The sequence below is a fragment of the Amblyomma americanum genome, chromosome 2 (assembly GCF_052857255.1).
Source record: "Amblyomma americanum isolate KBUSLIRL-KWMA chromosome 2, ASM5285725v1, whole genome shotgun sequence".
Taxonomy (NCBI): domain Eukaryota; kingdom Metazoa; phylum Arthropoda; class Arachnida; order Ixodida; family Ixodidae; genus Amblyomma; species Amblyomma americanum.
The window spans coordinates 52852485-52880232 of record NC_135498.1 but is presented as its reverse complement, the minus strand read 5'-3'; the positions used below and the strand labels follow the sequence as shown (position 1 = coordinate 52880232).

The following is a 27748-nucleotide window of genomic DNA, read 5'->3' as shown; positions in this document are numbered from 1 at the left end:
TTCGTCTCTGCTCGCTGTCAAGACGTAACTTGCTTTGAAATTCGCAGGCGAATTTTGATAAGCGGAACGCTGAGTTCAGTGAAAAAAAAAAAAAGACCTAAGTGTTAAAGCGCGTAGTCGTGTATCATGGATAGTTTTCCAACGCTGTTGTGTTAGGTTTACTGCAGAGTTAATTACGTCATGTACTGACACACGTAGTGTATATATAGTCTTTCAGTTTATACGCCTAACAAAAAAAAGTGTCGTCTCTCATAGCGCCAATGCAGTGCCTTTGTAGTTTTGTAGTTTAGTTTATAGTTTCTTATTTGTAGGAAAAAGTGAGGTACCTTGTCGGTTTTCCAAAGCCAAATGTGGGCTTGAAACATGGTGCCTGGCAGTGAAAGCGCCATATCCACTAAACGCCATAAACGCTAATCGCGTTCGAAGAAACAAGGCGACAAGTAATGTAAGATAGCGCAGTAAGCGCAATACTGATACAACCACCCGTACCAACATCATCGTCATCGCCACCACTACCACCATCACCCCCAAAACCACCGTCACCTCCAAAACCACCATTATCATCTGAATCCGAGCAAATTTCCTATTCTCATGCCGCCACCATCACATCCACCATCTCCTCCACCATCACCAACACCATCACCATGCACCACCATCACCGGCACCGGCACCGCCACCATCAACTTCTAAATCCGAGCAAATTTCCTATTCTCATCGTCCCGCCTGGCTGTGTGCCACCTCAGTGCGTATCCCTACCCTTGGAACCAACTGTGAGCAGAGACCATCAGCTGTCTGTTCTTCGCATTGCTGATACAATCAGCTGAGTGAGACGGACTGTGCAGTGGAAAGTCCGTTGGGCAGCGGACTGGCGGCTTCGCTGCATCTCATCTGGCGCGGCCAAGCGAGTTGGTGCGCACCTGTTGCAGCACCGTATACGTACGCTACTGTCAAAGTTGCGGCTCCGCTGGCAGATCGATGATGTCTAGAGGCGGTGATCGAATCGGCCGCCCTCGGTTCGGTGCCAAGACGCCCACCGCTTGCGCGTTTCCGCACGCGCTTACGTCGATCTGGCGAGGTTCCAGCCGGCTACCGCCTCTCGCGCGCAAGCCGGCTTACTTATTTTTTCTCTCGCCTGCATAGACGCCGCTGCGTCACCTGGATGCGTTGCCCGTTGCTCGCGAAAGACGTGCACGCCATCAATAAAGATAGCTGGCTTTTGAATTTCGCGCTCCTTGCTTCCAGCCGTGCCAAAACGGCTTTCTTAACGATTTGTCAGAACTGCGTTTTACACTATATGTATATTTTTTTCTTTTTTTTCTGTAATTGCCCTTGAAAGAGCGCGACCGTGATATCGTGTTTGTATGATCGACAGGCCCTTCCGAAGTAAAGCTTTTGCAGTTAGAAACCAAGAAACTAATTTTTTTTTATCATCGCTACAAACGCGACGCCGGTGGGCGCTCTCGGCTGTAGTACTCGTGTCATGTTTGTGGAGGTCATTTGACGTCGTTGTTAGGTAGCTGTGTTTTTAGTACACCTAACACTGTAAGTGCTCACAGTCACAGATGCAGCTTTGTAAATTTAAGAGCACAGCAGCACTTATGATTTGACACTTCAGTGCTTCTCGTCACTTGCGTAGATGTTAATGCACACGGAACTCACTCACTCACTCACTCACTCACTCACTCACTCACTCACTCACTCACTCACTCACTCACTCACTCACTCACTCACTCACTCACGCGCATACTCACTCACTCACGCGCACACTCACTCGCTCACTCACTCACTCACTCACTCACTCACGCGCACACTCACTCACTCGCTCACTCACACTCACTCACGCGCACACTCACTCACTCGCTCGCCCGCTCACACTCACTCACTCACTAACTCTCTCGCTCACTCACACTCACTCACTCACACTCGCTCGCTCACACTCACTCGCTCGCTCACACTCACTCACGCGCGCACTCACTCACGCGCGCACTCACTCACTCACTCACTCACTCACTCACTCACTCACTCACTCACTCACGCGCACACACAACACGCACCCAAAATGAAAAATGCATACATCGAAAAATTGAGGCAAGAGCACCGCCGTTAAAATTAGGCCAATTGTGCCAAATACACTTCTCTTCCTCGCTCCATTGTCGGAGACTCGCTTTCGCTGTTCTGTCGGCGCCTCTACGCCTCGCAATGCTGCGGAGGAAAGAATTAGCGCAGCGTTTCGAGAACGACGCCACGCGCTCTCCGATACCGTAACATTTGATAATAAATCACAGCAAGCGGGCGAGCATGACCCGCACTTGTTCAGGCGGCCGGGAGCGGGCCTTAATCCATTCTTCTTATTGATTGATCACCGGAGACCATAACCACAACTCTTCGCGCGCGGATCAGAGAACACCTGCTGCCGGCGCCGTAAACAAGCTCTACTTTGCTCTTTCACGCGCATTGACAGCTGCGCTTTATTTATGTTAGGAGGTTGCGCGAGGCTCTCTCGGCCCATTTGTTCTGCTTTTTGCATACTCTGCCACACCGCTGACTGCTGCGGATTCTTCTTTCCGCGCCGCTCTCGGCTGTAGTGATGCGAACATGCATTCAACGCAGGCGGACATTCAAGCCGCCTTTAGCTTCCAGTTGGGGGAGAATGCTCGAAGGGAGCGCATAAAGGTGCCCTCTCAAGGGATTTGAGCAACAGGCTTGGCCGTCATTAAGCGGAAATGCGTGAACATAGATGAAGCAGTCTGCATAAGCCGTGTATCTTTTGTACGTGGCTAGGCAAATTAGGCGGCGGAGCAGTGAAGTGGCGAGTAATTGTGGCGAATATCATTATAACGATAATTATACAAAAAATGGAGTGCGTGTGCACTAACATACAGTTCAGTTGTAGTACAGTTGAATCTCGTTGTAAGAAAGTTGAAGAGGGCCTAGCGATTACTTCGTTGTAGCCCTGGTTGAGCGAGCTTTCAGGGAGAATCACCATTCCTTCGTTATATCCATTATTTTCTTGTAAACCGTTTCGTTATAACGAGGTTCGTTTGTACTGCGTCATTTGCGAGAAGAATTCCCCCCAGTGAATAACAAATAACATTTGGCACAGGATGACGTCATGGCCGCCGCGGTGGCTGAGTGGTTATGGCGCTCGGCTGCCGGCCCTAAAGACGCGGGTTCGATCCCGGCCGCGGCGGTCGAATTTCGATGGAGGCGAAATTCTAGAGGCCCGTGTGCTGTGCGATGTCAGTGCACGTAAAAGAACCCCAGGTGGTCGAAATTTCCGGAGCCCTTCACTACGGCGTCTCTCATAGCCTGAGTCGCTTTGGGACGTTAAACCCCCATAAACCAAACCAAACCAGGATGACGTCATGTTGATACGGGCTAATTTTATTGCGTCAGCATTAGAACCCATGTCGGAATATCTGCCCGTCTCTGCACTTGCGGGGAGAGGAGGAGAAGGAAAGGGGGTTGAGAGGCGACTGGTGTCGGGTGGGGGAGAGTGAACAAGGGTACGGCGTGTCACATTGTGATTGACGGACTGGATGAGGCCACCCGCTTTTAAGGTCTAGACCTGTCAGCGGCTGTTCGGTAATCAGGCTCTACCGGCCGCATCAATCGCATCTGTCGTCTAATATTTTTAGCAGAGTACATTGCAAGCGGTGGGTATTAAGATCGATCGATAGTTATCACAAACCGTCCTTGACCCTCTTCTGTGTAACGGTCTTATCTATCATGTTGGTTTCCAAGTTATTTAGTTTCTCACCAGTGGCTACTGTTTCATTTATGATGGAAAACGTTATCGCTTTTAGAATGTCGGAAGTTTCTACGGGATCTCTTATTCTGGGGGGTTATCTGCTTCTGTTGATAAAAAGCCCTAACATCTCCCATAACTCAGGCCCGATGACAGCGAATACTGGGAATGAGCACTTGAACAAGTCGTGAACTGCATGCCATCTCCGTCTCTTCCATTGTGTTAGCAGTTTGTTTAAAAACTCAGCAACATGTTCGTTAAAGGTATCGGTGCAAGTTGCTGCCTTACATTTGGGAATGTATTACCAAGACATTTTCTGTACGACTTTCCTTTAAATTGGCACAATCCCATTATTTCTTCATTTATCGGAGCGAACAGGATTCTATAGTCTGAACTTTATATTAGTTGCGTGCTTCAGGATATTGTGACCAATTTCCTAGCAATCAAGTCGGAAGTTTTAGTAACTCGGCAACATAGTTTCGAATCCCAGTCAACAATTTTCATATACTCGTCAACAAGACTGTACCTTAACAACCATCTTTAAAGCCCCCGCTTAACACGGGCACAGCATTCACCAGTACTTGACTTGATCCAGGCGGCGCGAGCGACTTGTCTTTGCAAAGGTAGTCGTTGCTTGTCGCCCCTGTGCGGTGTTTCAAGCAGGCGTACGCCTACTTTAGCCGTTTCCTTTTGCCCACATCGTGTCGTCACGTATTCCGCGTTGTACTCCTGTATACGCATTTAGGGCTTTCGTATATCGCACGGAAAGAACGTGACGCTATCGCTTGCTCCGGTCCAGTAGCCCAGCAGGGTCTAAAACTCACTTGCAAAAAATGAAGTTTTTTCTTTCTGTCTGTCTAGCCCGTTCCACGGGGACACATTAATCCGTGTCCGCTGGTAGACCTGCATTTGCGCCCCGTTGTCCCCCGTGTAGAGTTCCTTCGCTGTCCAAGACTACGGCCGTTCGATGTGTGATCGGCTGACAGCTGCGGCAGCGATGCCTCCTGTTTGTTCTTCCCTGGCGCCTCGAAGGCTACGCAGCTGGCCGGCGTCGCCTCCGCTCGCACTTACAGCCCGTCTCTGATCCGATCGTGCGTGCATCAGCCACCCCACCCCTCTTTGCTTTCTTCAGCGGAGTGGCTGGGGAAAGTTCAGGCACTCGGCGCCTTTGCGTGCGTTGTGGATTTTCAGAGTCCCGCGTCATCGGACAAAGCGAAGAGAGAGAGAGAGAGAGAGAGAGAGAGAGAGAGAGAGGGGGAGCCCTTTAATTGAAAAGGCGCAAACTTTATTAGCAACGCGTTTCAGCCCGCTGACATTCTGCTCCGCGTAGCAACGGTCGATTTGTGGGTTATTCTTGGAGAGGGGGTCGGGGTTGTGTTTGTTGAATGGATTTCTTGAAATTTCTTCGTCGAATTAAAAAATGCGTGGTCGGTCGTAAAATTCGCCCATTGCCTGGAGGACAGTGACGTCACCAGCCCGGAAGTGACGCAACTCCCGATATAAATGCATCAGCAGCTACTATAGTCGGATGCAACTCAAGAGTGAATTAGCTTTTCCCCGACAGAGCACCCCCTTCCAGCCAATGGCGTCGGCCGATTCTCATGACCCTGCTAGCTGACAATGCAGGCAGCGGCGCGACAATGCAAGGAAGGAAATATCCCTGTCCATGGAGGGACGGGTCTGTCACCTTTCATCTGCCACTCCCTGAATTGTCACACTAGCAGCGTTGTGAGAATCTGCCGACGGCATTGGTTGGAAGGGGCTCCTTGGGCGGGGGAAAAGACGCTTTGTTCTTGAGTTGTATCCGCCTGGAATACTATCGCATTGCCAGCACTTAATGGTACTATAGCTGTCCCTGTGAATTTTTTCATAGGTTTGCGGCTGAAAATTTTTCGCGTAGTGAGGCCGTTCAAAATTATTTCAAGAACACTGCTGCCCAGGCGCCTTGTTGGATACCTATTCGTACAAGTGCTTTGACCCACCGCCCGTGCAAACAATCTTCCTGTCCGATAACGCGTTTTTCCTTCCCGTCCTGTGGCTTCACGCCGCCCCCACAGCGCGTCGGAAAGAATCACGCCGGTCGCTAATTCGCCACGAACGGGGGCCGAACGCGTCGCTTCCGCTGATTGGCCCAGATCGCTAACGAGACGTGCCCGCGCTCGCCCTAGCGTACACCGCAACACTCTCCTAGCTCCCGCCCATTCCTGCGGCAGCTACAGCAGCAGCATGGTGCAACCTCCTTGGCCAGTATGCACGCGCAGGACGGAGAAAAAGAAACGAACCAAAATACGGAGATGACAGTGACAGCAAGAATAAAAAAAAAAAGAGAGAGAGAAACCGGGAGAAAGAGGCCCGCAACGAGTTGGATGAGAAGAGGGCGAGGAGGAAGGTGAGATCCAGAGCCGGCGCGGCGGAGTCGCGGTCTCGATTTACGGTCCAGACGTGAACGCGCGCGATTATCAGCGCTCCGGGCGGCGGCGGATGGAGAAGGCATTGTGTATAATAAACACCACAGAGCTCGCCGTCGGCGGCGGCGGCTGTGTGTATGCTCGCCAGAGGGAGTCGCGCAGAATGAAGCAGCTCCTCGCGCGCCGACGTCTTAATGTGTTTATGCCGCGCGCTCCTCCGACTGTCTCGACAGCGCAGTTTACTGTCCGGTCACGTCGCCCAACGCGGCACGGCGCGGTTCGATCCGAGGGGCGCGCTAGCATCACGCCGCGGCAGCAGGCCGGGCATGCACGATAAGCACGCGGCAGCGCGTACAGCTATGCATGCATGGGGCTCGCGCCATCATCATCATCACAGGATGCGCGCGATTCCACTCCCCCACCCCCCGCCCACTCCTGTCGCCCCCTTTCCCCGTTCGTCTTTCTCACGACGACGCTATGAAACGTGCGATTTGCTGGTTCGCGCCAACTCGTCGGCGCTATAAAAGTAACAAACGTCAGGGACCCCGAGATCTGTAGAGAAACAAAGAAATATTTGAGGGAAACCAAGACACCCGGAGGAAGAGCTCCGTGTGGAAACAGTTTTAGACTGCTCGTTTGTTGCCGACGTTTACTGTTCCTTGTATTCCCCCCCCCCCCCCCCCCAAAGAAAAAAAAATACACAGTATATAATCGTGCTTTTAGTCGTTAGACTACACTTAGTGATTTTCTGATCGTCGCTGTTTGTCGATGATTTTACTCTGCTTGTTGACCTCAATTCGGCTCTGCTGTCTATAAAGTGCCAGAACTAATAATTCAATCACCGCCCGAGGAACGTGCCTTCGGCAGGTGTCAAAGTTGCGCCGAAATTAATGTAGTTTTACGTTTATACGTAATTATAATGCATGGTGCTAGGACGTAATTACAAACACCTCAGGTTCGCCGGCTTGAGTCACTAAGTACATCCCTGGCGTCGTCTCTGTTCTTTGCCTTGCTTTCCTGTTCCACGGAAATACAGAGTTTACGATGCAGCTTATAAGCCGTGCACTACGGTGACGAGCGCCGGCATCGAAGCTGCTCTCAGAAACGCGAGCACTTTTCATGATGATGGCTGAACGTTTTCTACTCCAGAGTATCTAGAAGAACGTTCCAACCTCCCGCCTTGCAACTTGGAGCCGGCTCCGCGTGCATGCGAGTGACCCGCCACAGTGCGGCGCTCGCTGTGTAGCCGGGCTGGCGTCGTATCCGTTTACGAAACCCGAATCACTGCTGAGGCGCCGGCGGCATTTGTTTACGGCCCGCAGCGTCCGCTGCGGAGTGCCGAGAGGCTTGCGCCGGGTGGCCGACCTGGGGGTAAATATTTGCCTCTGGGCGCACGGTAGCCCGCGTTGAGACTCTCGGCCGCCCTCGGCGCGTTAGCTGTCTTCAGCAGCATCGCGAGCGCTTTGGGGCGCCCACCTATGTGGGCGCGCGCGGTCTGTGGCTGTATACTTGCTTGCTTGCACTGCGCGAAGCGGCGGTCACTGCTCGCCGGTGTTGGGACGTGATTCCCGCGCCCTGCCTTAATTGCAAGCTGGAAAGACAGCGGTGGATGCTTCAGGCTCCTTCCTGGCTGTGTCAGCGAAGCGTGCGTTGGCTTCCAAGGTGGCTCTTTATAACACCTGCTGGTCGGAAGTATATACCCACTGAGGTGAACGCTGTCCCGGCAAAGGTATTTACAAATCGTGACTGGTACAGCATCTGACATTTTCATATTCCGCATTAGCGTATCAGAGGTACCCTAAAGGATAATGAAGACCCTGAAAATGGCTGAGAAGGAGTTCAGTGCCGTAAATTTTCACCAATAAAGCGTAAAAACAGAACAAGAAGATGTCACACCGGCAAATTAATGTACAGTCGAGCCTCGTTATAACGAAATGGTTTATGACGAAATGATGGATATAACGAAAGAGTGGCGACTCCCCTTGGAAGCTCGGCCAACACGGGCTATAACGAAGTTACGGCTATAACGAAGTAATCGCCGGGCCCCTTAAACTTCGTTATAACGAGGTTCGACTGTACGTGCAAAACACCAGGGAGCTGTCAACGCAAAACAAATTGAAGTTGTATTGCCAAAAATTCCGTGTTCCTCTCTTCTCTCTACCGTAAATCACCAAAGAGCTGGGACAGCGAACCAGTGCACCTCAATGGCAGCTTTTGTGCCAGTAGGCCTAGCACCGAAATGTCGAAATGCTTTGTAGTATACGTATAGTCGTGCTTGGCCTTGCCACGGCCGCTTGGGGCGCTGTATGGACGTGTATTTGTGATTGGCCGTCGACTCGCAGCGAAATGTAACACTTTGTAACCTATCAACCTGTAGTCTCGGGTGAAGGCTGACGCAAATAAATACCCGCAACTGTCACAGAAATATATAGCACTCCTTCCACGTCCCCGATCATCATCGGGGGAAACTCTCGCGACAATTAGGAATCCTTTTCAAGCAAGGAGGCAAAAAAGAAACCAACGGTTTCCTGTTTTCATTCCGGAGCCGTCCAACTGACCGATCCTCTGCGGGAGCGTTGTTCGCAGCCCGTGCGCGATCACGTTCCTTCTGATTGTCCATCGCCCTTGCAGAACGAGCAAGAGAGAAAGCGCAGCCAATCGTTAGGGCAACACCGGCTCGCCAAACCAAGCGGCGGTGGAGGACCATTAGAGGCGAACGTGTTCGGGGCCGAACAACGTGTCCGCCAAATTTTATGGCAGATTAGCGCGCGGCGCCATCAGCGATTAGCGGTTCCGCCTTGGAGGGCAGAGAAGGGCGGTTGCGGATCATTTCGATCCGAGTGCGCCGCTTGTTAGGGAGCCTAATCGACCGCTTTGTATTCTTCCGCGGTGAGTTAATTGGGCGCCTTGCAGCGCGCGGACCCCTTTCGAGCGCCCAGCTGTGCTGTGCACTGCTCACTTGTGCGCTGCCTTGTACCCGTGGCCAGGTGCGGCCGAACAGGAATGGAAGGCGCGGGCGTGTAGGAATTTGATGACTCCTTTTGGCCTCAAGTGCACTGCGGCATCGGCGAATTAAGGGAGAGCGTATACCAACGCCCACGTCGCTCTAAACGAGAATGTACGCGATTGCTTGCGGGGCTCAACGAGAAAGCTGCGTCGCAAATGAAAACGAGCTGATAAGCCCTCGATACGTGTAGCGAAGTTAGTCTAATTGTGCTAAAATAGCTTACCCGTATCGAAACAGTCACCTACAGCGTGGATTTTCATGGAGACGTATATTCGTAACCATACGATTAAGCCGTATAGAAATGCGCGCTTCAGTGTGCCATACACGGCTGTATGAACGATTTCCTGTCGGTTCTATATCGAAGTTCACTCTTCTGAAGTTCGGTGCAATTGCGCTGCATTTCTTCCCGCTGATCAAGAAGTGCAGTTGGCCCTGCCGGCGGCGGGACTGTATAAAACGTGCGCACTACATCTGTTCGTTTTCGGTGTGCCTTCTCGAACAAGGTTCGCTGTTCGCTTCCCGCGGCACGGTGCATCTGGGCGGACGGGGATAGTCTTCCATCGGAGAGCACTCAGACCCGCGAATTCGCGGCTCTGCTGGGGCGCAGAGTGCCCCGGGCCAACCGACCCGACGCACGCGCAAGTCTGTTCGCGGGACGAAACTTTTACGCGGAAGAGTCGTTTCGCCGGTCTGCATGGCTACGCACGTGGCAGAGCGATCGAGAAGCGATATTCTCGTGACCCGTCTTTCGGGAGACACGCGGAACCGTTGTCTTTATTTCCTATTTTTGTTTTCTTAGCTTTTAGAGCTGCTGTCTTCCCTCGCTGCCACGGTTTTACCGCTGGTGTTTCTCACTTGAACAGTTTCCGCTGAAGACCTCTCTGAGCGCCGCGATCTGCTGCGCTGTCTGGCACGTATACAACTCGAAACGCACACGTTCTTTGCCCCCATAGATCTCCTTGTTGAAATTACGTGCGACATTATGCAGCGTTTCGCTCCTTCTATTGTCTTCTTTTAGTCCATTCGTTTTTGTCCCCGTCGCTGCCGAGGTCCTCCTCGTGGTCTCTCGGCGCCCGTACAGACACGCCCGAGCGATTTCCGGAGAGACTTGGCCTTCCCGGCGAAGAGAGACCCATCGCCCACCGCACGGGATTAGTGCACTCGGAAGAGGGGAGGGGGGGGGGGGGGGGGGCGAGGAGGGGGTGTACAGCGTTTTGTGCAATCGATACTCAAAGTTTGAAGGAGCCTCGAGAAGCGATGGGGGGATCTTGGTCGTTTTGGCGCCCGCCAGCGCTTCTGTAGGCTCAACGGGCTGCTCTGGATGGGAGAGAAGGAAGCACGCAAGGCCACGCGTTTTCCCATGCGTCTGCTGTGGAGAGGGGGAAGAGCATCCCGAAACAAAAGGATGGCGGGAGCACCGCGGAAAGAGAAATGGGGACGATAAAGCGGCGACCGCGCGCCGTCGGCGGCGGCGGCACTGCTGCCCCTGGCGCCAATAAATCTTTCACGGGAGCGTCCGACGATGATCGCCCGCCGAACAGCCGAATGACGACGACGATCGCCGATGGAATGGGCTCCCCCCCCCCCCCCCCCCCCTCTTCGTCTGTCTCTCGAGTGCTGCGGTTCCTCTTCTTCCCGTATAGACGCAAACGCGAGCATTGAAGCCGCTTTGCCTTCTTCGCATGTGTGTGTGTGTGTCTGGGGGCGAGAAGCAGCATCTGTGCGCCTTCTGCGGAAGCTAGCCTCGTGGTAGATGTATGACCGTCATTCCGAACTCGTCCCCCCCCCCCCCCCCCCCCCGGCCCCACTTTTCGTCTTGCCTCCTCTTGAAACCGCAGAGAGGCTGGTGGTGGTGCGGTGTCATGCATGCGCGTCCGTTCATATGGCGGCGCAGCCCTTGTCTTCGCTGCTTTTGGCTTTTTCGCTCGTTTGTCAAGGGTCTCCCCCCCAAAGCCCGCGCGCGTGTAGCGAGGAGGGGGACCCCTGGTGGCGGTGGCTCTCTTCCCGAAGAGAATCGCTCTCGGCCGTATCGGCGATGTTTCTTTTGCGCCGTCCGGAGGGATGAGGATAAAGGATGGCGGAATTCATCGATGATGCACAGGCGGTCAGTGCTCGCGTGCGTCTATGTCTCAGTCTCTGCGGTTTATGCGAAAGCATCTCTGGTGTGCGACCGTACAAGCGAGCCAGCCCCCCCTCCCCTTTTCTATCCCCAACTGCTAAAAAAGAAAAAAAAGAATGCTTTGGCCGAGTTTCGTCTCTCTTTCGCGGCAGAGAACCTCTCGGTGGAGGACCGCGTCCCACATTTGCTGCTCGATGCGAGTTTCGCTTTCGACACCACTCTTATTTCCAATGATCAATGGCAGTCTCGTTGGAAGCCCGTTTTTGCTTTCGTCTCGAGGGAGTGAACGGGAATGCAACGGGGCATTGTTTCTCGCCGTTTTTGTCGTCGCTATATCCACGATGCGTAAACAACAGGCAGCACGATTGGTAAGATGAGAACCCGCCCTTTGGTAGAGTGGAGAGCTTGCCATGACACGGCCTTCGTCTCCTTTTCGTAACCTCGGCTGGTGGTGTCGCCAGGCTTGCATCAGGCTTTCCTGCTGGCGTACACATAGGAGTAGAAGCGTTTCGAAGGCCCGATGAAATGTACCCTAAGAACCTGTCTATTCTGCACGCCGCAATCCTATAGCCCCTTGTGAACGAGGCTGCGCCCGCTTTTCGTAGCCAAAGCAGAGCCGTTATATTGCGTCATTGCAGGAAAACCTCCGCCCGATGCGTGTTGCGGTCGATGCCTCGATGGCTGATTGGCGACGCCTGACCCGTTGTCAAAATAGAGACTTCAATCAAACTGGCAAAACTAAAAAAAAAAAGAATAACGCAAGGAAAGCAGGGTTCCATACGAACTGTGCGCTTGTGAACGCTAAACGAAAAGGCCATATCCAAAGTGGTTGATTGACAGACGCCCATTGATACGTGCACTGTGCGCGCAAACGTTAAGTGCTCTCTACGAGGTTCTCACAGAGCCTCCAGACTGCCCGCGTAACAGCCCTGTGCGTCGTCTCTGCCCCCCCCCCCCCCCCCCCCTCATTTTCCTCGCCTCCAGGAGGAAGTAGAGGCCCCCCCTCCTATAATCCAGGGGGCGCGCGTGAACGACGTCTTATTTATTCGCGACCATTGAGCAGTCTCACGGCTCCGTCGACCCGTATGATTCGGACACAATGGGCGACCCATTGGCGGCGGGCTCCCTGCGTCAACAACAATACCGGGGAGATCCTCCGACGAGGTGACCGCCGCGCCGGAGTTGTGCTGGAACGACGCTTTTGCCGCTTCGGGATTCTCCGAGATGAGCGGACAATCTCCTTCGTAGGGCGGGAAGCCTTTATGCACGTCGGGCCGTTTCCAACGGCTTCCTAGATGCTTTAGCGGAGGCCTTATGTTTGCAGTGCGCTCCAATTCGCTTTCTTCCATTTTCTGTCTTTTTTTTCTTTCATGCCCACATCTGTATAGCGGGAGCTAGAGGTGGTTCGCGGGGGCTTATAGGAAGCGTTCTGATCGTCCACCGTCGCCCTTTCATTGTGCACGCCCCTCCCGCTTTTAATCGGGTCCGATTCAGACCTATAGTTTTCGGAAGGGATTTGGAGGCATTTGCATACGAAGGGCATATGTGCTGTAAGATTTTCCCCGTATCCGCGAGCGAACCCGAAGCGTCGCCCGCGGTGGTTGGTGAGAATTCCTTTGCGGTTCCGTGTATACCTTCTGGCTGTGCTGGGTAATATAAACGAGCGCGAATGGCGTTTAACGGACGCATAATAATGTCCCCGCGCGTTACCTCATTCCTCATAAGTTTCTCTTTTACGTACGCCGGTCCTGACAATTCGCGGGACAGGACCTATTTAGACCCCGGCGTTGTTCGCCCGTCATATGTAACAAACCGTTCCTGCCTGTTAGGTATGCATGTTTCTTGGAAGCAAGATCAAATCTATCTTTCTCGGATTAAGCTGTGAGCGCGCATTTCACTACCGTGGATCTTAACGTTGCGTAACATTCCTGAAAAATCGCCGACGTCGTATTGTTTATTGCACTGGATGTGATACACAACAGCAGTCGAGCCAGCTGAACGGCCTGTTCGCATGAAAAAAAGAAAGAAAGAGGGATATCCTGTTAGAAACAATAATAAAAAGAATATTGCAACTTACCCCTTTCTCCTATTTTAATGGAAGGCTATCTTCAAAGAACGCGGTGCGCACCCGAGTGCGCTAGCTTTCGACGAAGCGCAAAGCTGACGTCAGTCATTGTTCTTGCTTTAGTTTTAATTACTTATATTGATGGAAGAGAGCAGCGCGCATGTGCTCTTAGCCACTGTTGTTAGAGACTTTTGGCACAGCGTAAACAGCCATAGTGGTCTGCTTATGCGCATTGGCCAGCGGCTGGCGGCCGCGGTAATGGTAGACGGTACATATACGCATCGTTAAAATTCTCTAATTTCTGTTATCAAGAGATGCGTAACTATAGCGCATCGCGTGCCCAGAAAAAGAAAAAGACTACAAAGCCATCAGACGTGCTTACCAAGAATGAGAATCGAGAAGCGTTCCTGAGAATAAACTCGTCTTAGAAAAAGAAAAGGAAAATTAAGTGACATAAAAAGGGCGAGGTGACATAAAACCCCTTTGTTTGCAGCCTGCGAAGCGCCGCGATCCCAGCTGAGACACGTGGGAGAACCGTTTGACGCGACATCGGCGTGGCGCTCTTTTTTTTTTCATTTTTTATTTTCTCCTTTCTCGCCTAGATTTTCGCAACCGATTATTGGAAGCGCTTTGCACTTGCATGGCGGACGGAGCCACGTTCACCGCTCTAATAGCGCGCACACACACACACGCACACCTGGACGAACACGCTCTGAGTGCGCCTCCCCCAATTCCTGGAAACGCAGCAGTGCACGCGCAGTGCGCGGCCGAGCGAATTATTATATATACGAGTGTGTGTACCTCCAGGGCTGAATCGCACTGTATGCACTGTCCGAGAGAGTATTGCAGATATGGCGCCCTTTCCTTCGACCAGTGACGTCATTCTGCGACGGGGCATTGCGGCGCAAACCTTGACGCCTCCTCCGACGCCGTACTCTGCGTTGTTTGATGAGCCATCCGCCTACTCCTGGGTCCGTTGTGATTGCGACGCGCTTAGATTCTTCTCGCCTCCGTGCTTTGAGGGTGTCGTCCTCGTGCCCGACGAATAATACGTTCCTTATTGACCGACCGTGGCGTTCTGCACGACCGTTGTGCGCGCATGTTCTTGGTTGTGTTCACGACGCCGCGGTCCAGTGTACATTTATTCTTTGTTCTGTTTTCCTAAGACAAAGAGGGACAGTTTTGAGGTGTGCGTCAGCTCTAGGAGGGATATGTGGTGGGCGTAAGGAGCAGTGAGGTTGGTGTAGAACTCTGTGCAACAGCTCTCTTCAAAAGAAGAGAACAAAAAAGGGAGGGGGGGGGGGCTGCAGAATAAGTGGCCAGCTGGAGGGCTCAGGATGTTGGAATAGAAGGTGTTATGCCTGCCAGTCGTTTGTAGCCCCGGTCGTTCACTATCCAGCTGCACAACATGCACCTGGTGGTCACTATACAGCAGTGACGCAGAGGACTACGTGTGGCTCCTTATGAGGCCTCGGAATTCGCCTACGTCATCCAAGGTGCCTTGACAAAACAAGTAACAGAGGCCTCCTTCTCTGGTCGGGGCAGTCGCTATAGCTTGATTCAGGCAACGGGAAATGACCTGGTGTTAGTGTCTTTGCCCTGATGTGGAGTGGATGCATGTTTTGTGAAGCGTTCGCACATGTTGACGGCTCCTGTCTGGCGCGCAGATCCCAAGTGCGGAGCGGCTGTTGGAGCTTCAGCGGCAGCTGGCAGACAAGGAGCGGGCACTGCAGGAATCCCAGTCCCAGGTCTGCCTCAAGCTACACGAGGCTGAGGACAAGATCTCACAACTCGAAAGTGGTACGTGGACATCACCGTTTGTGTTTGTCTTGTTTTAATTGCATGTGCTTGCGTAGAGGAGTTGGTCGCTCTTAGAAGCGACTAAATAGGACGAGCGTTGCTCCTTAACAAAAAAAAAAAAAAATAGAACATACAAGGCTTGCATCATTGTGTACTGAATAATTGGGTTTTGGGGAAAGGAAATGGCGCAGTATCTGTCTCTTATATCGGCGGACACCTGAAAGGCGCCGTAAGGGAAGGGATAAAAGAGGGAGTGAAAGAAGAAAGGACAAAAGAGGTGCCGTAATGGAGGGCTCCGGAATAATTTCGACCACCTGGGGATCTGTAACGTGCACTGACATCGCACAGCACACGGGCGCCTTGGCGTTTTTCCTCCATAAAAACGCAGCCGCCGCGGTCGGGTTCGAACCCGGGAACTCCGGATCAGTAGCCGGGCTCGCTAACCACTGAGCCACCGCGGCGGGTCGTTATTGTTTACTGAAGATCTCATTCCACGTTATGGAGCTATTTATTTATTTGTGTTTTTTCTTATATTTCATTCTTTTTGCCTCGCGTTTGCTTGAGAAGACGTGCACAGGTGCTGACATGTGAAAACAAAGCTGTGTGTAATAGTTCCGCAATACAGCGCGCCCGTGGCGCCGCGAGACGCACTGCAGTCCAGCCCATGAGTCCTCACCCCTCTCCCCACTCTGCTTGTCTTTCGCGACAGCTGCCTGCGCCTGCGGCTGTCGTCAGTCTGTGGCCTGCGCCCCTGGATGCATCTCCTCGAAATAACAATGAGTCATGTCCAGGCTCTTTCCCGCCGTCCGAGGCTCGCCTCCTTGGGCTTTTATGTCGTCGCCTTCGTTCTTAAAATCGCCGGCCGCCGTTGTCGCATTGCCGACGTGTCGATCTGAGGGCCTCGCTGACAACCGTCGACTGGAGCTCGAAAACGGATCTGAAAAACTAGACGCGTGCCTCCGCGGCGCATTGCAGTGAAGTTGGGTGGAGGAACAGGCGTAGGTTAGCAGAAGCGGTTAGCACACCTCTCGAGCTTCCCGCTTTGTTTTCCAAGAGGGAACGTCTCTTCGTCCTCTTGTGAGCGCTGTCGAACTCAGCGTATTGCTAGAGGGACTGCAACGCTAAATTCACGGAGAAGTTACAAAGTGACATGTACTACGCCTCTGACGTAAAAGCTCTGGCGACTGGATCCTGTGTTGAACACAATCACTTGGCATGAAGCGAGAGAAGAAAGCTGGAACAAAAGGAGGGTTGGTGTAGAATAATAATAATAATATCTCCCGAAGTAGCAGGTTGCGGCGACCGATGAGGTTGCGTGACCTCTCTGGCTGCTTTTGTTGGTCGGGTTTGTTTTGCCGGGTGTAACGTCCCAGAACGACTCAGGCTATGAGGGACGCCGCAGTGGAGGGCTCCGGATAATTTCGACCACAGCACAGGGGCCCCTAGCATTTCGCCGAACCCGCGTCTTTCTGGTCAGCAGCGGAGCACCACAACTACTGAGCCACCGTGGCGGCTAAAAAATTTTGCAATTCGAACCCGCGTCCCTCGGGTTGCAAGTCAGACGCGCTAGCCCTACGCCACGCAGGCGCGCTTTTTTTTATTGCCTCATACAGCTTTCCAGTGCTTATATTGTTCTCATTTAGTGCGCAATCACTGAAAATCAGTTAAGCACTCAACATTAGGGCTTTGCATCGTCGAGTGAAATGGGAAATTTTATTAATTAGCAGTATTTGGTTGATTGATTCATCGATCGATCGATTAGCTGGCTAGGTTTTCCATCTAGAACACAATCAATCAATCAAGCAATTAATTAATCAAGTAATAAATTATACATCCATTGTTTGATTGATTCCGTTCAGGTAATAATAATAATAATAATAATAATAATAATAATAATAATAATAATAATAATAATAATAATAATAATAATAATAATAATAATAATAATAATAACTGGTTTTTGGGGAAAGGAAATCGCGCAGTATCTGTCTCATATATCGTCGGACACCCGAACCGCGCCGTAAGTGAAGGGATAAAGGAGGGAGTGAAAGAAGAAAGGAGGAAAGAGGTGCCGTAGTGGAGGGCTCCGGAATAATTTCGACCACCTGGGGATCTTTAACGTGCACTGACATCGCACAGCACACGGGCGCCTTAGCGTTTTGCCTCCATAAAAACGCAGTCGCCGAGATTTGACTTTACGTTGCTCTCAGGCGTGCGATGCAAGATAAAAAGGGGCGGATAATCTAAGCCTTTTTTTCTGCACTGACAAGAAACTGATTGCGACTGTACTCCAACTGCGTTTGTGTAACTTCGTTTTCAGTCTTCGGTATATATGTATGCATTTCTATATTACTCCGCTTTGACGAAGCAGCCATTTACTTGTCTGTCTTTATTAGCACCAGCTTAGAGCATGCTGATATGTATCATTGCATTTCGGAATAGCGTATCGACAAGTGCCAGCTGAATTAGAAAGCAACGCGTCGGCTCATTTGTTTCACGTAACCGTCAACCGAATAATCGAACTGAAATGAATTGATCTTGGTTTGAAGCAATAATTAATATATCCAAGGTTAATTTTTCATTCGCCCAGCCCTATATCCGTTTATTAATTGAGCCTTTTCTATCCTATCTCAAGTCATCCATCTCCGAATTCCTTTTCCCTGTCGATTCGATTTCTCCTTTGGCGTGGGAAGGCTGACGCTCGGGCGGAAATTGCACATCGGTCTGCTTCTCTCCCATCTTCGCCATGCATGCGGCGTTTTCTTTTCTTAAAATACTTATAATACGTAGTACTAACTACGCTGATAGCATCGGGTCATTGCCTTACCTTATCTATTGAAATAATATCTCGCTGAAGGTCAAGGTTAGTGTCTCGAAGAAACGTCGCGCGCAACGCCCGCATCATCGATTTCCCCTCGATAACCCAGTAGAGTTGCTCCGGTGACCGAAATGCCTCTCGGACTTTCATGGGTCTTCGCTATGCTATGTAGCCAGTGTTTTTTTCTTCTTCTTAGCTCTATGATTGCTGTGAAGACTTCTGTTGCTTTTAGTCTTAGATAATTCTTGTTGCGGGCTTGTGTGATTGCTGGGAAGATTAGATTTCGGCGCACCTCCGAAGAACCCCGGACAGTATAGAAATCATTCCGACACCCTTCACTATACATGCGGAATGCCTCGTAGCTTACGGTGTTTCATTATCAAGGGGAAAAAAAAACCTTATTAATTATTAATCATTAATCACTTTTGTGGCTGTCACGTCTGGCGATGGCCATGCGCCAGCGTCAAGCGCGGTCACGGTATACGATTCCGAAAAAATTTTCGCGAAAACGTTTCCCATAGAAGCCGGGGACACACAGCTGCCAGGAGCTCAACTCGATGGCAGTAAAAGTGCCGCCGGTTGTAAGCGCGCCTTTCTCTTCGCGCGGCTTCAAGTTGCCAGCTTTATTTGTCCCTTGCCCGGGGCTTCTGCTTGATCGTCACTTGGCGTCACTCATCGTGGGAAGACCCCCCCTTCACGGCGGCTCATTTACTTCCATCGCGGCCCAAAAAGAGTCGTCGCCGCCACTTTCTTTTCCGCCGCCTGAAGTTCGCAGCGCGCCGGTGATTAACTGTACACGGTGGAGAGGAGGAAAGAGGATGAAAAGGGAGAGAGAGAGAAGAGGGCAGAGAAGAGGGTCACGATAGCGTGCTGCGACATCGGCGATTCTGAGGGGAAGATTTACTTTCCGCGGTGCCGACTGAATGGGGCGTAGTCATATCCGCGTGTGTGCATATTACGTGCATTCGGTCCCTTTCTCCCGCTTCTAGTTTCTTTTAGCTCCGCCTTGTGTCTCTGCCGTCCCATTTGCCTCGCCCTGTGTGTGTGTTGGGAGAAAACCGTGCAGTCTTGTGGAAGCCATGTCCCGAGCCGTTCTCGAGTTAAAAGAGGGTCCTGATCGGCCTGGCATCCGGAAACTTTCCATTGGCGGTATACAGCCAATGGAATGCCCCCTGCCTCGACTTGCTCGTGCGACCTGCGAGCAGCGTTGTGAGTTCGAGACGCAAGTTTACGGGCGTGAATTCGCACGGTCCGAATTGAAAGCTGAAGGATGAGCGCACGCGCGCCCTTCGGCGCTTCTATACCGCCATAGCTTCTTCACGAATATCTGCTTCTTCAGTTAAATATCAGCAGCACTAACGGGAATCTGCGTGTCGGCTTTCTTGAAATTCGTGTCTTTAATGACGCTTAGCACCTAAAAGAGGTCCTACCATTTCTTTCGATACTGCCTCCTCATGTTACAAAAATTTACGAAGGGTGAACTTTCTCTTAAGGGCAGTTCTTTTTTACGATCCGCAGACACTTTATGGGCTTTCTTTAGTTTTTGTGTCGACTTTTGGACTTTGGAATGCCTGCAAGCAATTCGTACATCGGCCGCCCAGAATCACACTTAAATTAGACTGTCCATAAACAATTCGTACATTATACCGCCAAGTGAGCGAATTAAAAATGGCCTGGCTCAGCGTATGGTTAAGCCTAGGATGCGAAGCATACGTCGCTTGGCAAGCCGTACTTCTCGTTCTTCTCCCGTTTCCGTGGCTCTTTGTAACTTGCGCTTTGCGGTCTGGCGAGCCGCCCTCTCCCTGGCCGACATCTCGCTGCTCAACTGACTCAACGAGTGCGTCGCCTTTTATACAATTGCGTGACGTCAGTATCTCCTAGCGGTAGGAGCGGGAGTTAGGCCGCCGGCGGAGGCTGCGCGTCCGCAAGCGAGCGCACGAGTTGAGCCCCAGCTTTCACAGCTGTTGTGACGTCATATCACGTGGTGCGCCGATTTAGGTCAAGTGGTAGCTACGCGGCCGCGCGCGGCGCAGCAAGGAAGAGCTCGGTTGTGCGGCTAGTATGCTTCGCATAAAAAACCTTTGGTCGCCCAATATTAGCCTTGGGGAGCTTGATGGCTAGAGCCCCTACTCCAGGGCTCCTGCGGTGGCTGCGGCGGTGCAGCCCCAGTCGGTCAGTGTACGCTGACCTTCCAGTTGATCACTTGACCACGCTGCTTATCACTGTTCCGTTGGGGCGTTTGATATGTGAGGGACGGCCTTTATACGTGTTGGCAGCCCCATGTTATGTGATAAAGGAATGGTCGATCCCCGCACCAAGCCCAGGTAGCCACGTAATGAGTGGGTCGAATTTTGTGCAAAATAGAAAGGTTTTGGAAACGCGTTAGTTTGTAATTGTCCAGAAACACACGTAAACATACGTAGTTTAGATAGTTGGTAGAAAAGTGCCTATGGACGACCAGTAAACAGTTTTGTTCGCTGTCTGCAGACGCACCAAAGCCTTATGCCCTTCTTGGCTGTCCTGTGAAGGAAGCCAACAGTCACGGAAACGAAAGAGCATAGTGGAGTATTTCTGGTTTCAGCGACTGATGGCTTCCTTCATACGTACCTCATAACGAGCCTCTCAATTCCCTTCCCTTATGCGCTCTTCTTCTTGAGTTTCATGTTCCTTTTTTGCGTTGTGGACACAATGATCTGCCGACGGCACGCTCATCTATTCGTTTCATTCTAGCCGATCGGTTCACGCCTCACGGTATACACACACTGCACAGTTTTAAAACAGCATAGAGTGCGCAAACCACTCTCTCTCTCTATTCCTGTCTTGCTGTCCTTCTCTTCCCCACTTTGCACGTCGCGTCGCGGTGGCTCCCGTAGGCTTCAGGGGATCAAAACCGAGTTCCGCCAACGCATTAGCTCTCTTTCCCTATCCCCCCTCGCCCGGCGTCGACAGCACTGCGCGGAATGGGGCGAACACACACGCACACACGCACACGGTGGCTTCGGAGCGGAAGAGGCCGGGGTGCCATTGTGTTCCGCTCGTGATCGCAGCTGCAAATTGGACGGCGCAGCGCGGCGTCAAGCCGCCAGCTGTTTCTGCATATCGGTGTGTGTGTGCCTCCAAATACGAAAGGGCTCGGGAAAGACGAAGGGCTTCAGGGTACAAAAAGAAAAAAAGAAGATAATATGACGGCCATCAAAAAGACGGCAAGCCTGGTGGCTGTTTCGAAAACGTGAAAAAAAAAGCGTAGTGCGGCTGAAAGGAATAATTTACCGCCGCTCTACGTATATAGCTGGCAAAGCTGATTAAAACTTGCTGCGCGTCCCGTTTTCTCACCTTTTCCTCTTTCTATATCCATCGTCTCTATAGCGCGACGTCGTCCCTCTCTTCCTGCTCCGGGCCTGTAGTCCAAAAAGAGAGAGTGCTATGTTGAGGATGCGGCAAGACGCCAACGTTTTTTTTTTCTTTTTGGGACGTTCGATCTTGTGTTCGACACGCGTGTTGACGAAACCTTTTGAGCTTTAATTAGCAGCGTTTTTCAGAGATAGAACGATTTTCGACTACGCGTTGCCAAATGTAGAGACTGGTTGTATTGGCTCAATATTTAGCCACTTGGAATACACGGCGGATTTGGCTCTTTCACCGAACCACCGACGGGCCTCCCCCCCCCCCCCCCCCCCACACACACACACACACGCATGCACTCACGCACGCGCGCGGCGTTGCAAAGCAAATCGCTCCGATCTTCAGCTGTCGAGTAGAGAAGGCGTTCTTTTGCAGCAGCCTATATATACAGCCGTGGGTGGAAGACAGCGCGCATTTTGCGCTGTGCGCGCGAAATATTTTCAGGCAGCTTGATAAAGCGTGTGAGTTCCGGCATCTTCGCGTAAATAATGCAATTCCAGATGCAAATAAACAGTTTCCAGCTGCAGTTTTTGGAAGCTATAGCTTGAGGAGGCGCCAGTAGTAAGTTTCAGTATTGCACCGGAGACGCCCCTCGTCATAAAGTAAGTACGCTGACTCTGTTGAGCGACAGCGCCGGTATCACTCTCATCCGCACTTTCCACGTGCTTGCTAAACATGGCGACCGCCATCAAGGCAGCGCGTATTGATAGCCAGCCTTTACGGTGCGGATCAACCAGTCTGGCAGCGACGATCTTTTCAGATCACGTGTTCGAGCCGCGGTGCCTTGACGGCCGCTGCGGACGACTTTTTGGCGCCGCTTTTAAGATCGAGATGCTCTCCAGTACGGAAATATCTTGTCGCTTGTGAAAGCAGTGAGGTGTCGATTTTGTGTCTTTTCTTGTGCAAGCATTCTTCTACATGATGGCGCCGCAGGGGGGCAGCACACGCGCCTCTCCGCGCGGATGCCGAGCCGTCGTTTTGAATGTATTATAGCCAGTCTTAATGTGGCTGCTACCTGCCGATGTGTGGCGCTGTCATCGCTGGAGCACCGGCTGCATGCTCAGCATTTTTTAAAGAGGCCCAATAAATTGGACCCGCTGCGGTGGCTCAGTGGTTAGGGCGCTCGGCTACTGATCCGGAGTACCCGCGTTCGAACGCGACCGCGGCGGCTACGTTTCGATGGAGGCGAACCGCTAAGGCGCCCGTGTGTTGTGCAATGCCAATGCAGGTTAAAGGTCCCCAGGTGGTCGAAATTATTCCGGAGCCCTCCACTACGGCACCTATTCCTTTCTTCTTTCAGCCCATCCTTCATCCCTTCCCTTACGGCGTGGTTCAGGTGTTAGCCGAGATGCGAGACAGATACTGCGCCATATCCTGTCGCCAAAAAAAACCAATTTTCAATTTTAATCAGTTAGCTTTACTGTCGCAGGTGGCGCGACAATCTGCATGTTTTGAATTTTGAGCCAGGTTTTGCGGACAGCACAAGCCTTTCTATCAAGTGCATTGCCAGCTTGTCCAAAGCTCCACTTAGCTCAGACTTTGCGGAGCCTGGGAGTTTCGTAGCGAGCTCTGCTGATCACTTCGGCACCTTGTGTGTGGCACCCGTGCTTCTCTTGCTGCCACCCTTCGCACCTCGGAACGCAGCCCTGCGAGTCAAACTGGCTTCCTTCCATTCGTCGGCGTGACATCTCGCGGCTTCCCCCCCCCCTTTCGCAGGCACGCAAGTTTCGGGTTCTCGCCGATCGGTCGTTGCACTCCTGACCGCCCGCTGGAGCTGCCGCATTAATATTTATCCTCCCACGCCTTGACGTTACCAATCTCTTCTCCGTGTTGCCTCTCTCTCTTTCTCTCCCCTCTTCCTCTCCGCTACCGTTTCCTAGTTGGAGCCTCCGTTCGACAGGCGGCCTTACGCAACGCAGCACAGTAATCTTCGCTTCTGTATTTATCAATTTTTGCTGGCCATACTTACTGAACTGCTGCTGTTTGCAAGTAACAGGGGTGTCAGATGGTCGCTATACTCCCGTTTTTTCTGGTGTTTCGGGGTGGTGCGTCCCGACATTGGAATCCGTGCATGGCGCGCATTTCCGACTACAGCCGAAACCTCGGCATCGGCACGAAATGAAAACTATTCGCAAGGCGCAGTCTGCTAATATCTGCAGCTTGATTTGTGGACCGTTGTTGTCTTATGCGAGCTGATGTAATATGATGCAATCCAACAAATGCAGTCAATCAGCCCATGATACTGCGCCCTTTAAGGTGTTTTCTTTTAAGACGTGCATAAGGCGGCCTGGCTTCGTAAGTCCAAGCGCGAAGGTGTTCATGGCCGCAATGAGAACTTTCCACGGTTGGAGTTTTGGCGACTGCTGCTGGCAGAGTCTGACACCTTTACGTGACGAGGCCGAAGGAGCGACTAGGGCGCACCATTGTGGAGGTCTCCGGGGATGAATTTCGGGCACATAAGTGTTGTTTAACGTCGACCGGCACGTTGATGCACGGGGCGTTTGTTTCTGTTTTGGCTCCATCGAAACTCGACCCCCACAGCCTGTATATATATCTTACCCGCCACTTGACGGGCTTCGGTAGCAAAACACGATCGGGCTCCGTTGCGGAACGCCTCCAGGCGTCGCTGCAGTACGGTTGAACAACAATGTAACGTAGAGTCTAGCGCGATTTTAAGGTTATCACGTTCGTTTTGGGCTGAATTGTATGTAGAATGTTTTTGCTGGCCTGACGGGCACTTAGTCCGCAACAAACATGACAGTAACATGACATACGATAGAGCAATTCTTCGTCTAGCTAAGCTCATGTATTCGTTGCAGTGTTCGCGCGAATACAAACCGTTTTAAAGCAGTTAAATGCGAATAGGTTAAGTGTGAAACGATCACCTTCAAATCGCGTTGGACTGTACACTGCAAACTATGCGCCGGCGCATATACCAAAAGCAGCAATGCTGCTCCGCTGATGTCGTTGCCTGATGATGAGCTGGGCTCACACATTGGACGCATCGGCGCACGTGACATTCACTTCGCCATTGCCCTCAGTCTCGAAAGATCGTCGTTGCTTCAGAAAATTAAAATATCCAGTGGAGTGGGCGGAGCTTTAATAATCGTCACTGCTTGCCCCTATAGTACACGCGGCGATTGCTGCACAAACCGGGAGACCGTGCCTGCACAGCTATAGGCCGAGTGCAAACGCGAACACTCCTCTGCGTAATATATCACCAGGGAGCTGAGCCCCACCGATGTGTAGCCGGTTTATAAATGCACTACTCGCACGGTTCTTTTTGCGCAGAAACATGAGTTACTGCACTCGCTCACTGCAGCTGAACGTAGAAAGCATGAATATTGTATTCTCTTTCACGGGGGGGTGTTCGTGCTTGATTCCTTCCTGAAGGTATAAACGAACACATCACAGCACATGCATGTGCCATATGTGACGTGTCCCAGCTCCGCATGTATGACTTGACTGCGAACTTGAAAAACAAATGTGCATGACAACAGACAACGTTTTCGTGGTCGAAACGTAGAAACTACGAATCGAGGTTTTGATCAGAGCCCCGCCGCGGTGGCTCAGTGGTTAGGGCGCTCGACTACTAATCCGGAGTTCCCGGGCTCGAACCCGACCGCGGCGGCTAAAAACGCTTAAGCGCCCGTGTGCTGTGCGATGTCTGTGCAGGTTAAAGATCCCCAGGTGGTCGAAATTATTCCGGAGCCCTCCACTGCGGCACCTCTTCTTCCTTTCATCTTTCACTCCCTCCTTTATCCCTTCCCTTACGGCGCGGTTCAGGTGTCCAACGATATGAGAGACAGATACTGCGCCATTTCCTTTCCCCCAAAACCAATTATTATTATTATTATTATTATGTTTTGATCAGAAATTGCTCTCTGGCCCAGGCTTGTAGTTTCGTTCGGAACTCGAAAAAAAAAAAAATCCCCCGTCAAATAACTGGCCGTGATGGCCACTTGCTCTGTCCCCGGCTTCGCCTGCGTGGCGGTTTTCTCCGCACCGCAGTAGCGATACAGCGGCGCTCGCTGGCATTTCCAGAGTGGTCTCTTTTGTTTCGTTTTCCGAGTGTTTACGACACCGGGACGGACCTGGGCGGTGCTCCTACGTTGGAAGCGGCGTTGAGAAAGGCGGTCGTGTTACCCTTTACGAGGACTGGCTCGGCTGTCGACTGATCATCATCGCGCGGCGGTCGGGCGCGTGTCGTAACACCCATTGAATACTGATCGCGGTGACTCGCGCTCCGAGTTCTCTGACGCAGCGTGCGAAAGGTCGGGGTCCTGTATTGCCAATGATCGCAGTCGAACTCTGCATGCTCTCGATCGCTGATGGAGGGAGGGAGGGAGAGTCGAACGCCCCCCGGCAATTTCGGAATTTCGCAACGAGCAATTTTCCCGCTTGAACAGCTGCGTGTTTAGTTCTCGAATTCTCGCGCGTGCGCGCATGGACGGCATTTTGCGATCGGTTTTACGTCTAGAGTCACTTCTGACGACACTTCTCGCCTTTTCTCGATCTGCAGCGGAGTCTCGGATGCTGAGGCTCCTCCGTGAAAGCGGAGCCTCGAGTCGCTGGTTAACCCTCGAGAAATGGGAGATGTAAAATAGCCCCGAAGAATGTCGTTTCCGTGCGCCGATTCAGTGTGAGATGACTCAGCTTCTGATACTTGCTGGTTTTGCACGTAAAGTCCACACATCTGGACGAAGCCCTGCGCTCTTAGGTGTGCGCACGTCTATGCGCGGGCAGCTGAACTGTGTTTGCAGTGGACAGAAGTGACACTCGTTTTTCTATCTGAACTGTGCGTCATTGTCACAACCCTAGCTGAGCCTTCCGCAGGGCGAATGCCTCTTCACTGCCTCGGTCCCACGCCGAACGTCCGGTCGTGCGAATTACGCCGTCTGAATATCGGCTGTTCACGGCTGCGTTCCTCATCCGTGTGTATATATATCGACGCTTTTGCTGTGAGACACCAACTGGGAAATGCCGGCCGCCGATCTTTTCTGTAGCTGTATATGCACTTTGCCGCTGCGTCTTCCGGGCTATTTTTTCCGTCGCGAAGTATTCCTTGTCTAGGTGTTATGCCGTGTCTATGATCTTCCGGCTAGGACGTTCCGAGGATAGGAGTTCCAGGCGTTAAGCGCTCCGGGTGTAGGTGTTCTTGCTCTGAGGCTATAGCTGTGCCCGGGGCCGTTCCGTAAGGAATACTTTTTTTAAAAAAGTAAATCAAACACCTGTCGACCTTCGGAGCGTCGTCCAGTAACTAAACATCCCTTTTCTTCGTAAACTCGCTTCGTAGCATGCGGTGAATACAGACTTTTGTTCCCGAAAGCGTCCATAGTTATGACTGTCGTTAGGTAGACAGAGAGAAAAACGAACTGAAACTTGAGAAGCAGGTTAGCGAGCCTACCCTTTAAACACTTCTGTTTCGACAAGAGCGCTAGAGTTGCCTTTGCACTTTCCGTCTGTCGGAGATAGATACAAAAGGCTGATCCGAGCGATATTTTCTTCCCCAACTTACGAGTCGGGAAGTTTTGCGGAAATTGCTCGCTGGGCAGGTTTTTCGCGAACTGTACTTGGGCTGTTCGCGTAAAACGCTAAAATTAGGTCCTCGGTGTAATTAGGTGGCTTGCACTAACTCTACGCATTGCACGCATCGGAGAAGGCGTAATGCCGGACGCTTCCACCGTGCTTTGTAACACGGTCAATTTTCCGATTTGTTATTTTGGCCCATTTATACGAATGGAATTGATTGATTGATTGATTGATTGATTGAAACAACATTTATATCCATTACAAAAAGGCCGGAGGAGGAGAAAAAGACGGGAGGTCGTGCGCCCGCGGATTAGAGGCTGGCAGGCAGCCCTTGGGAGCTATCGGCTGTGACGTCACAGTTGACGGCGAGCAAAACAGGGCCGTTTGTCGACTCTGGTATATCATAGGCGGGGTTGACCGATGATGAACGGGCAAATAAATGAATGCAGTGGGGAAAAATGCTTACATAATAGTGGTTTAGAAGCCGTATTTTGTAAACTTTCTCTTCATTCACCCCTTTGTATTGGAAGTGACGCCCTGTTACGTCAGAACTAATAGCCGGCGAGCAATATTGCCCGCCAGTTTCATTTCACAAAATAGAGGCCGCGTTCTACACTTACTTTCGGACACGACTGCTGTTTTCATCCTCAAGATTAATAAGATGATGCCATCATCATCATCATCATCATCAAAAAGAAGATGAAATTCCATGGCTTCGCAGCGCCCACACGAGTGTGGGAGTCATGCACAGAGCGACCGGCGTCGTATATCGGCCGCATGAAGCGTTTATCGCCTTCGCGTGACAGCGTCAGCGTCGCGGCGCGATCTCGGCGTTTTCTTCGACGCGTG

General features: G+C 51.8%; 1 protein-coding gene across 5 annotated transcripts in view; it reads left to right on the top strand.

Annotated features, from left to right (window-relative positions):
* ct (homeobox protein, cut) overlaps positions 1 to 27748 on the top strand; it is a 581376-nt gene that overhangs the window by 479409 nt on the left and 74219 nt on the right. For 4 of the 5 annotated variants that reach the window (XM_077654369.1, XM_077654368.1, XM_077654372.1 and 1 more), the window contains one exon: positions 15015 to 15147. In XM_077654369.1, the coding sequence (XP_077510495.1) occupies positions 15015 to 15147 (133 nt within the window). Of the gene's footprint in view, positions 1 to 15014; positions 15148 to 27748 lie in introns of those variants that run through there. The other variant, XM_077654373.1, reaches the window with a different exon arrangement.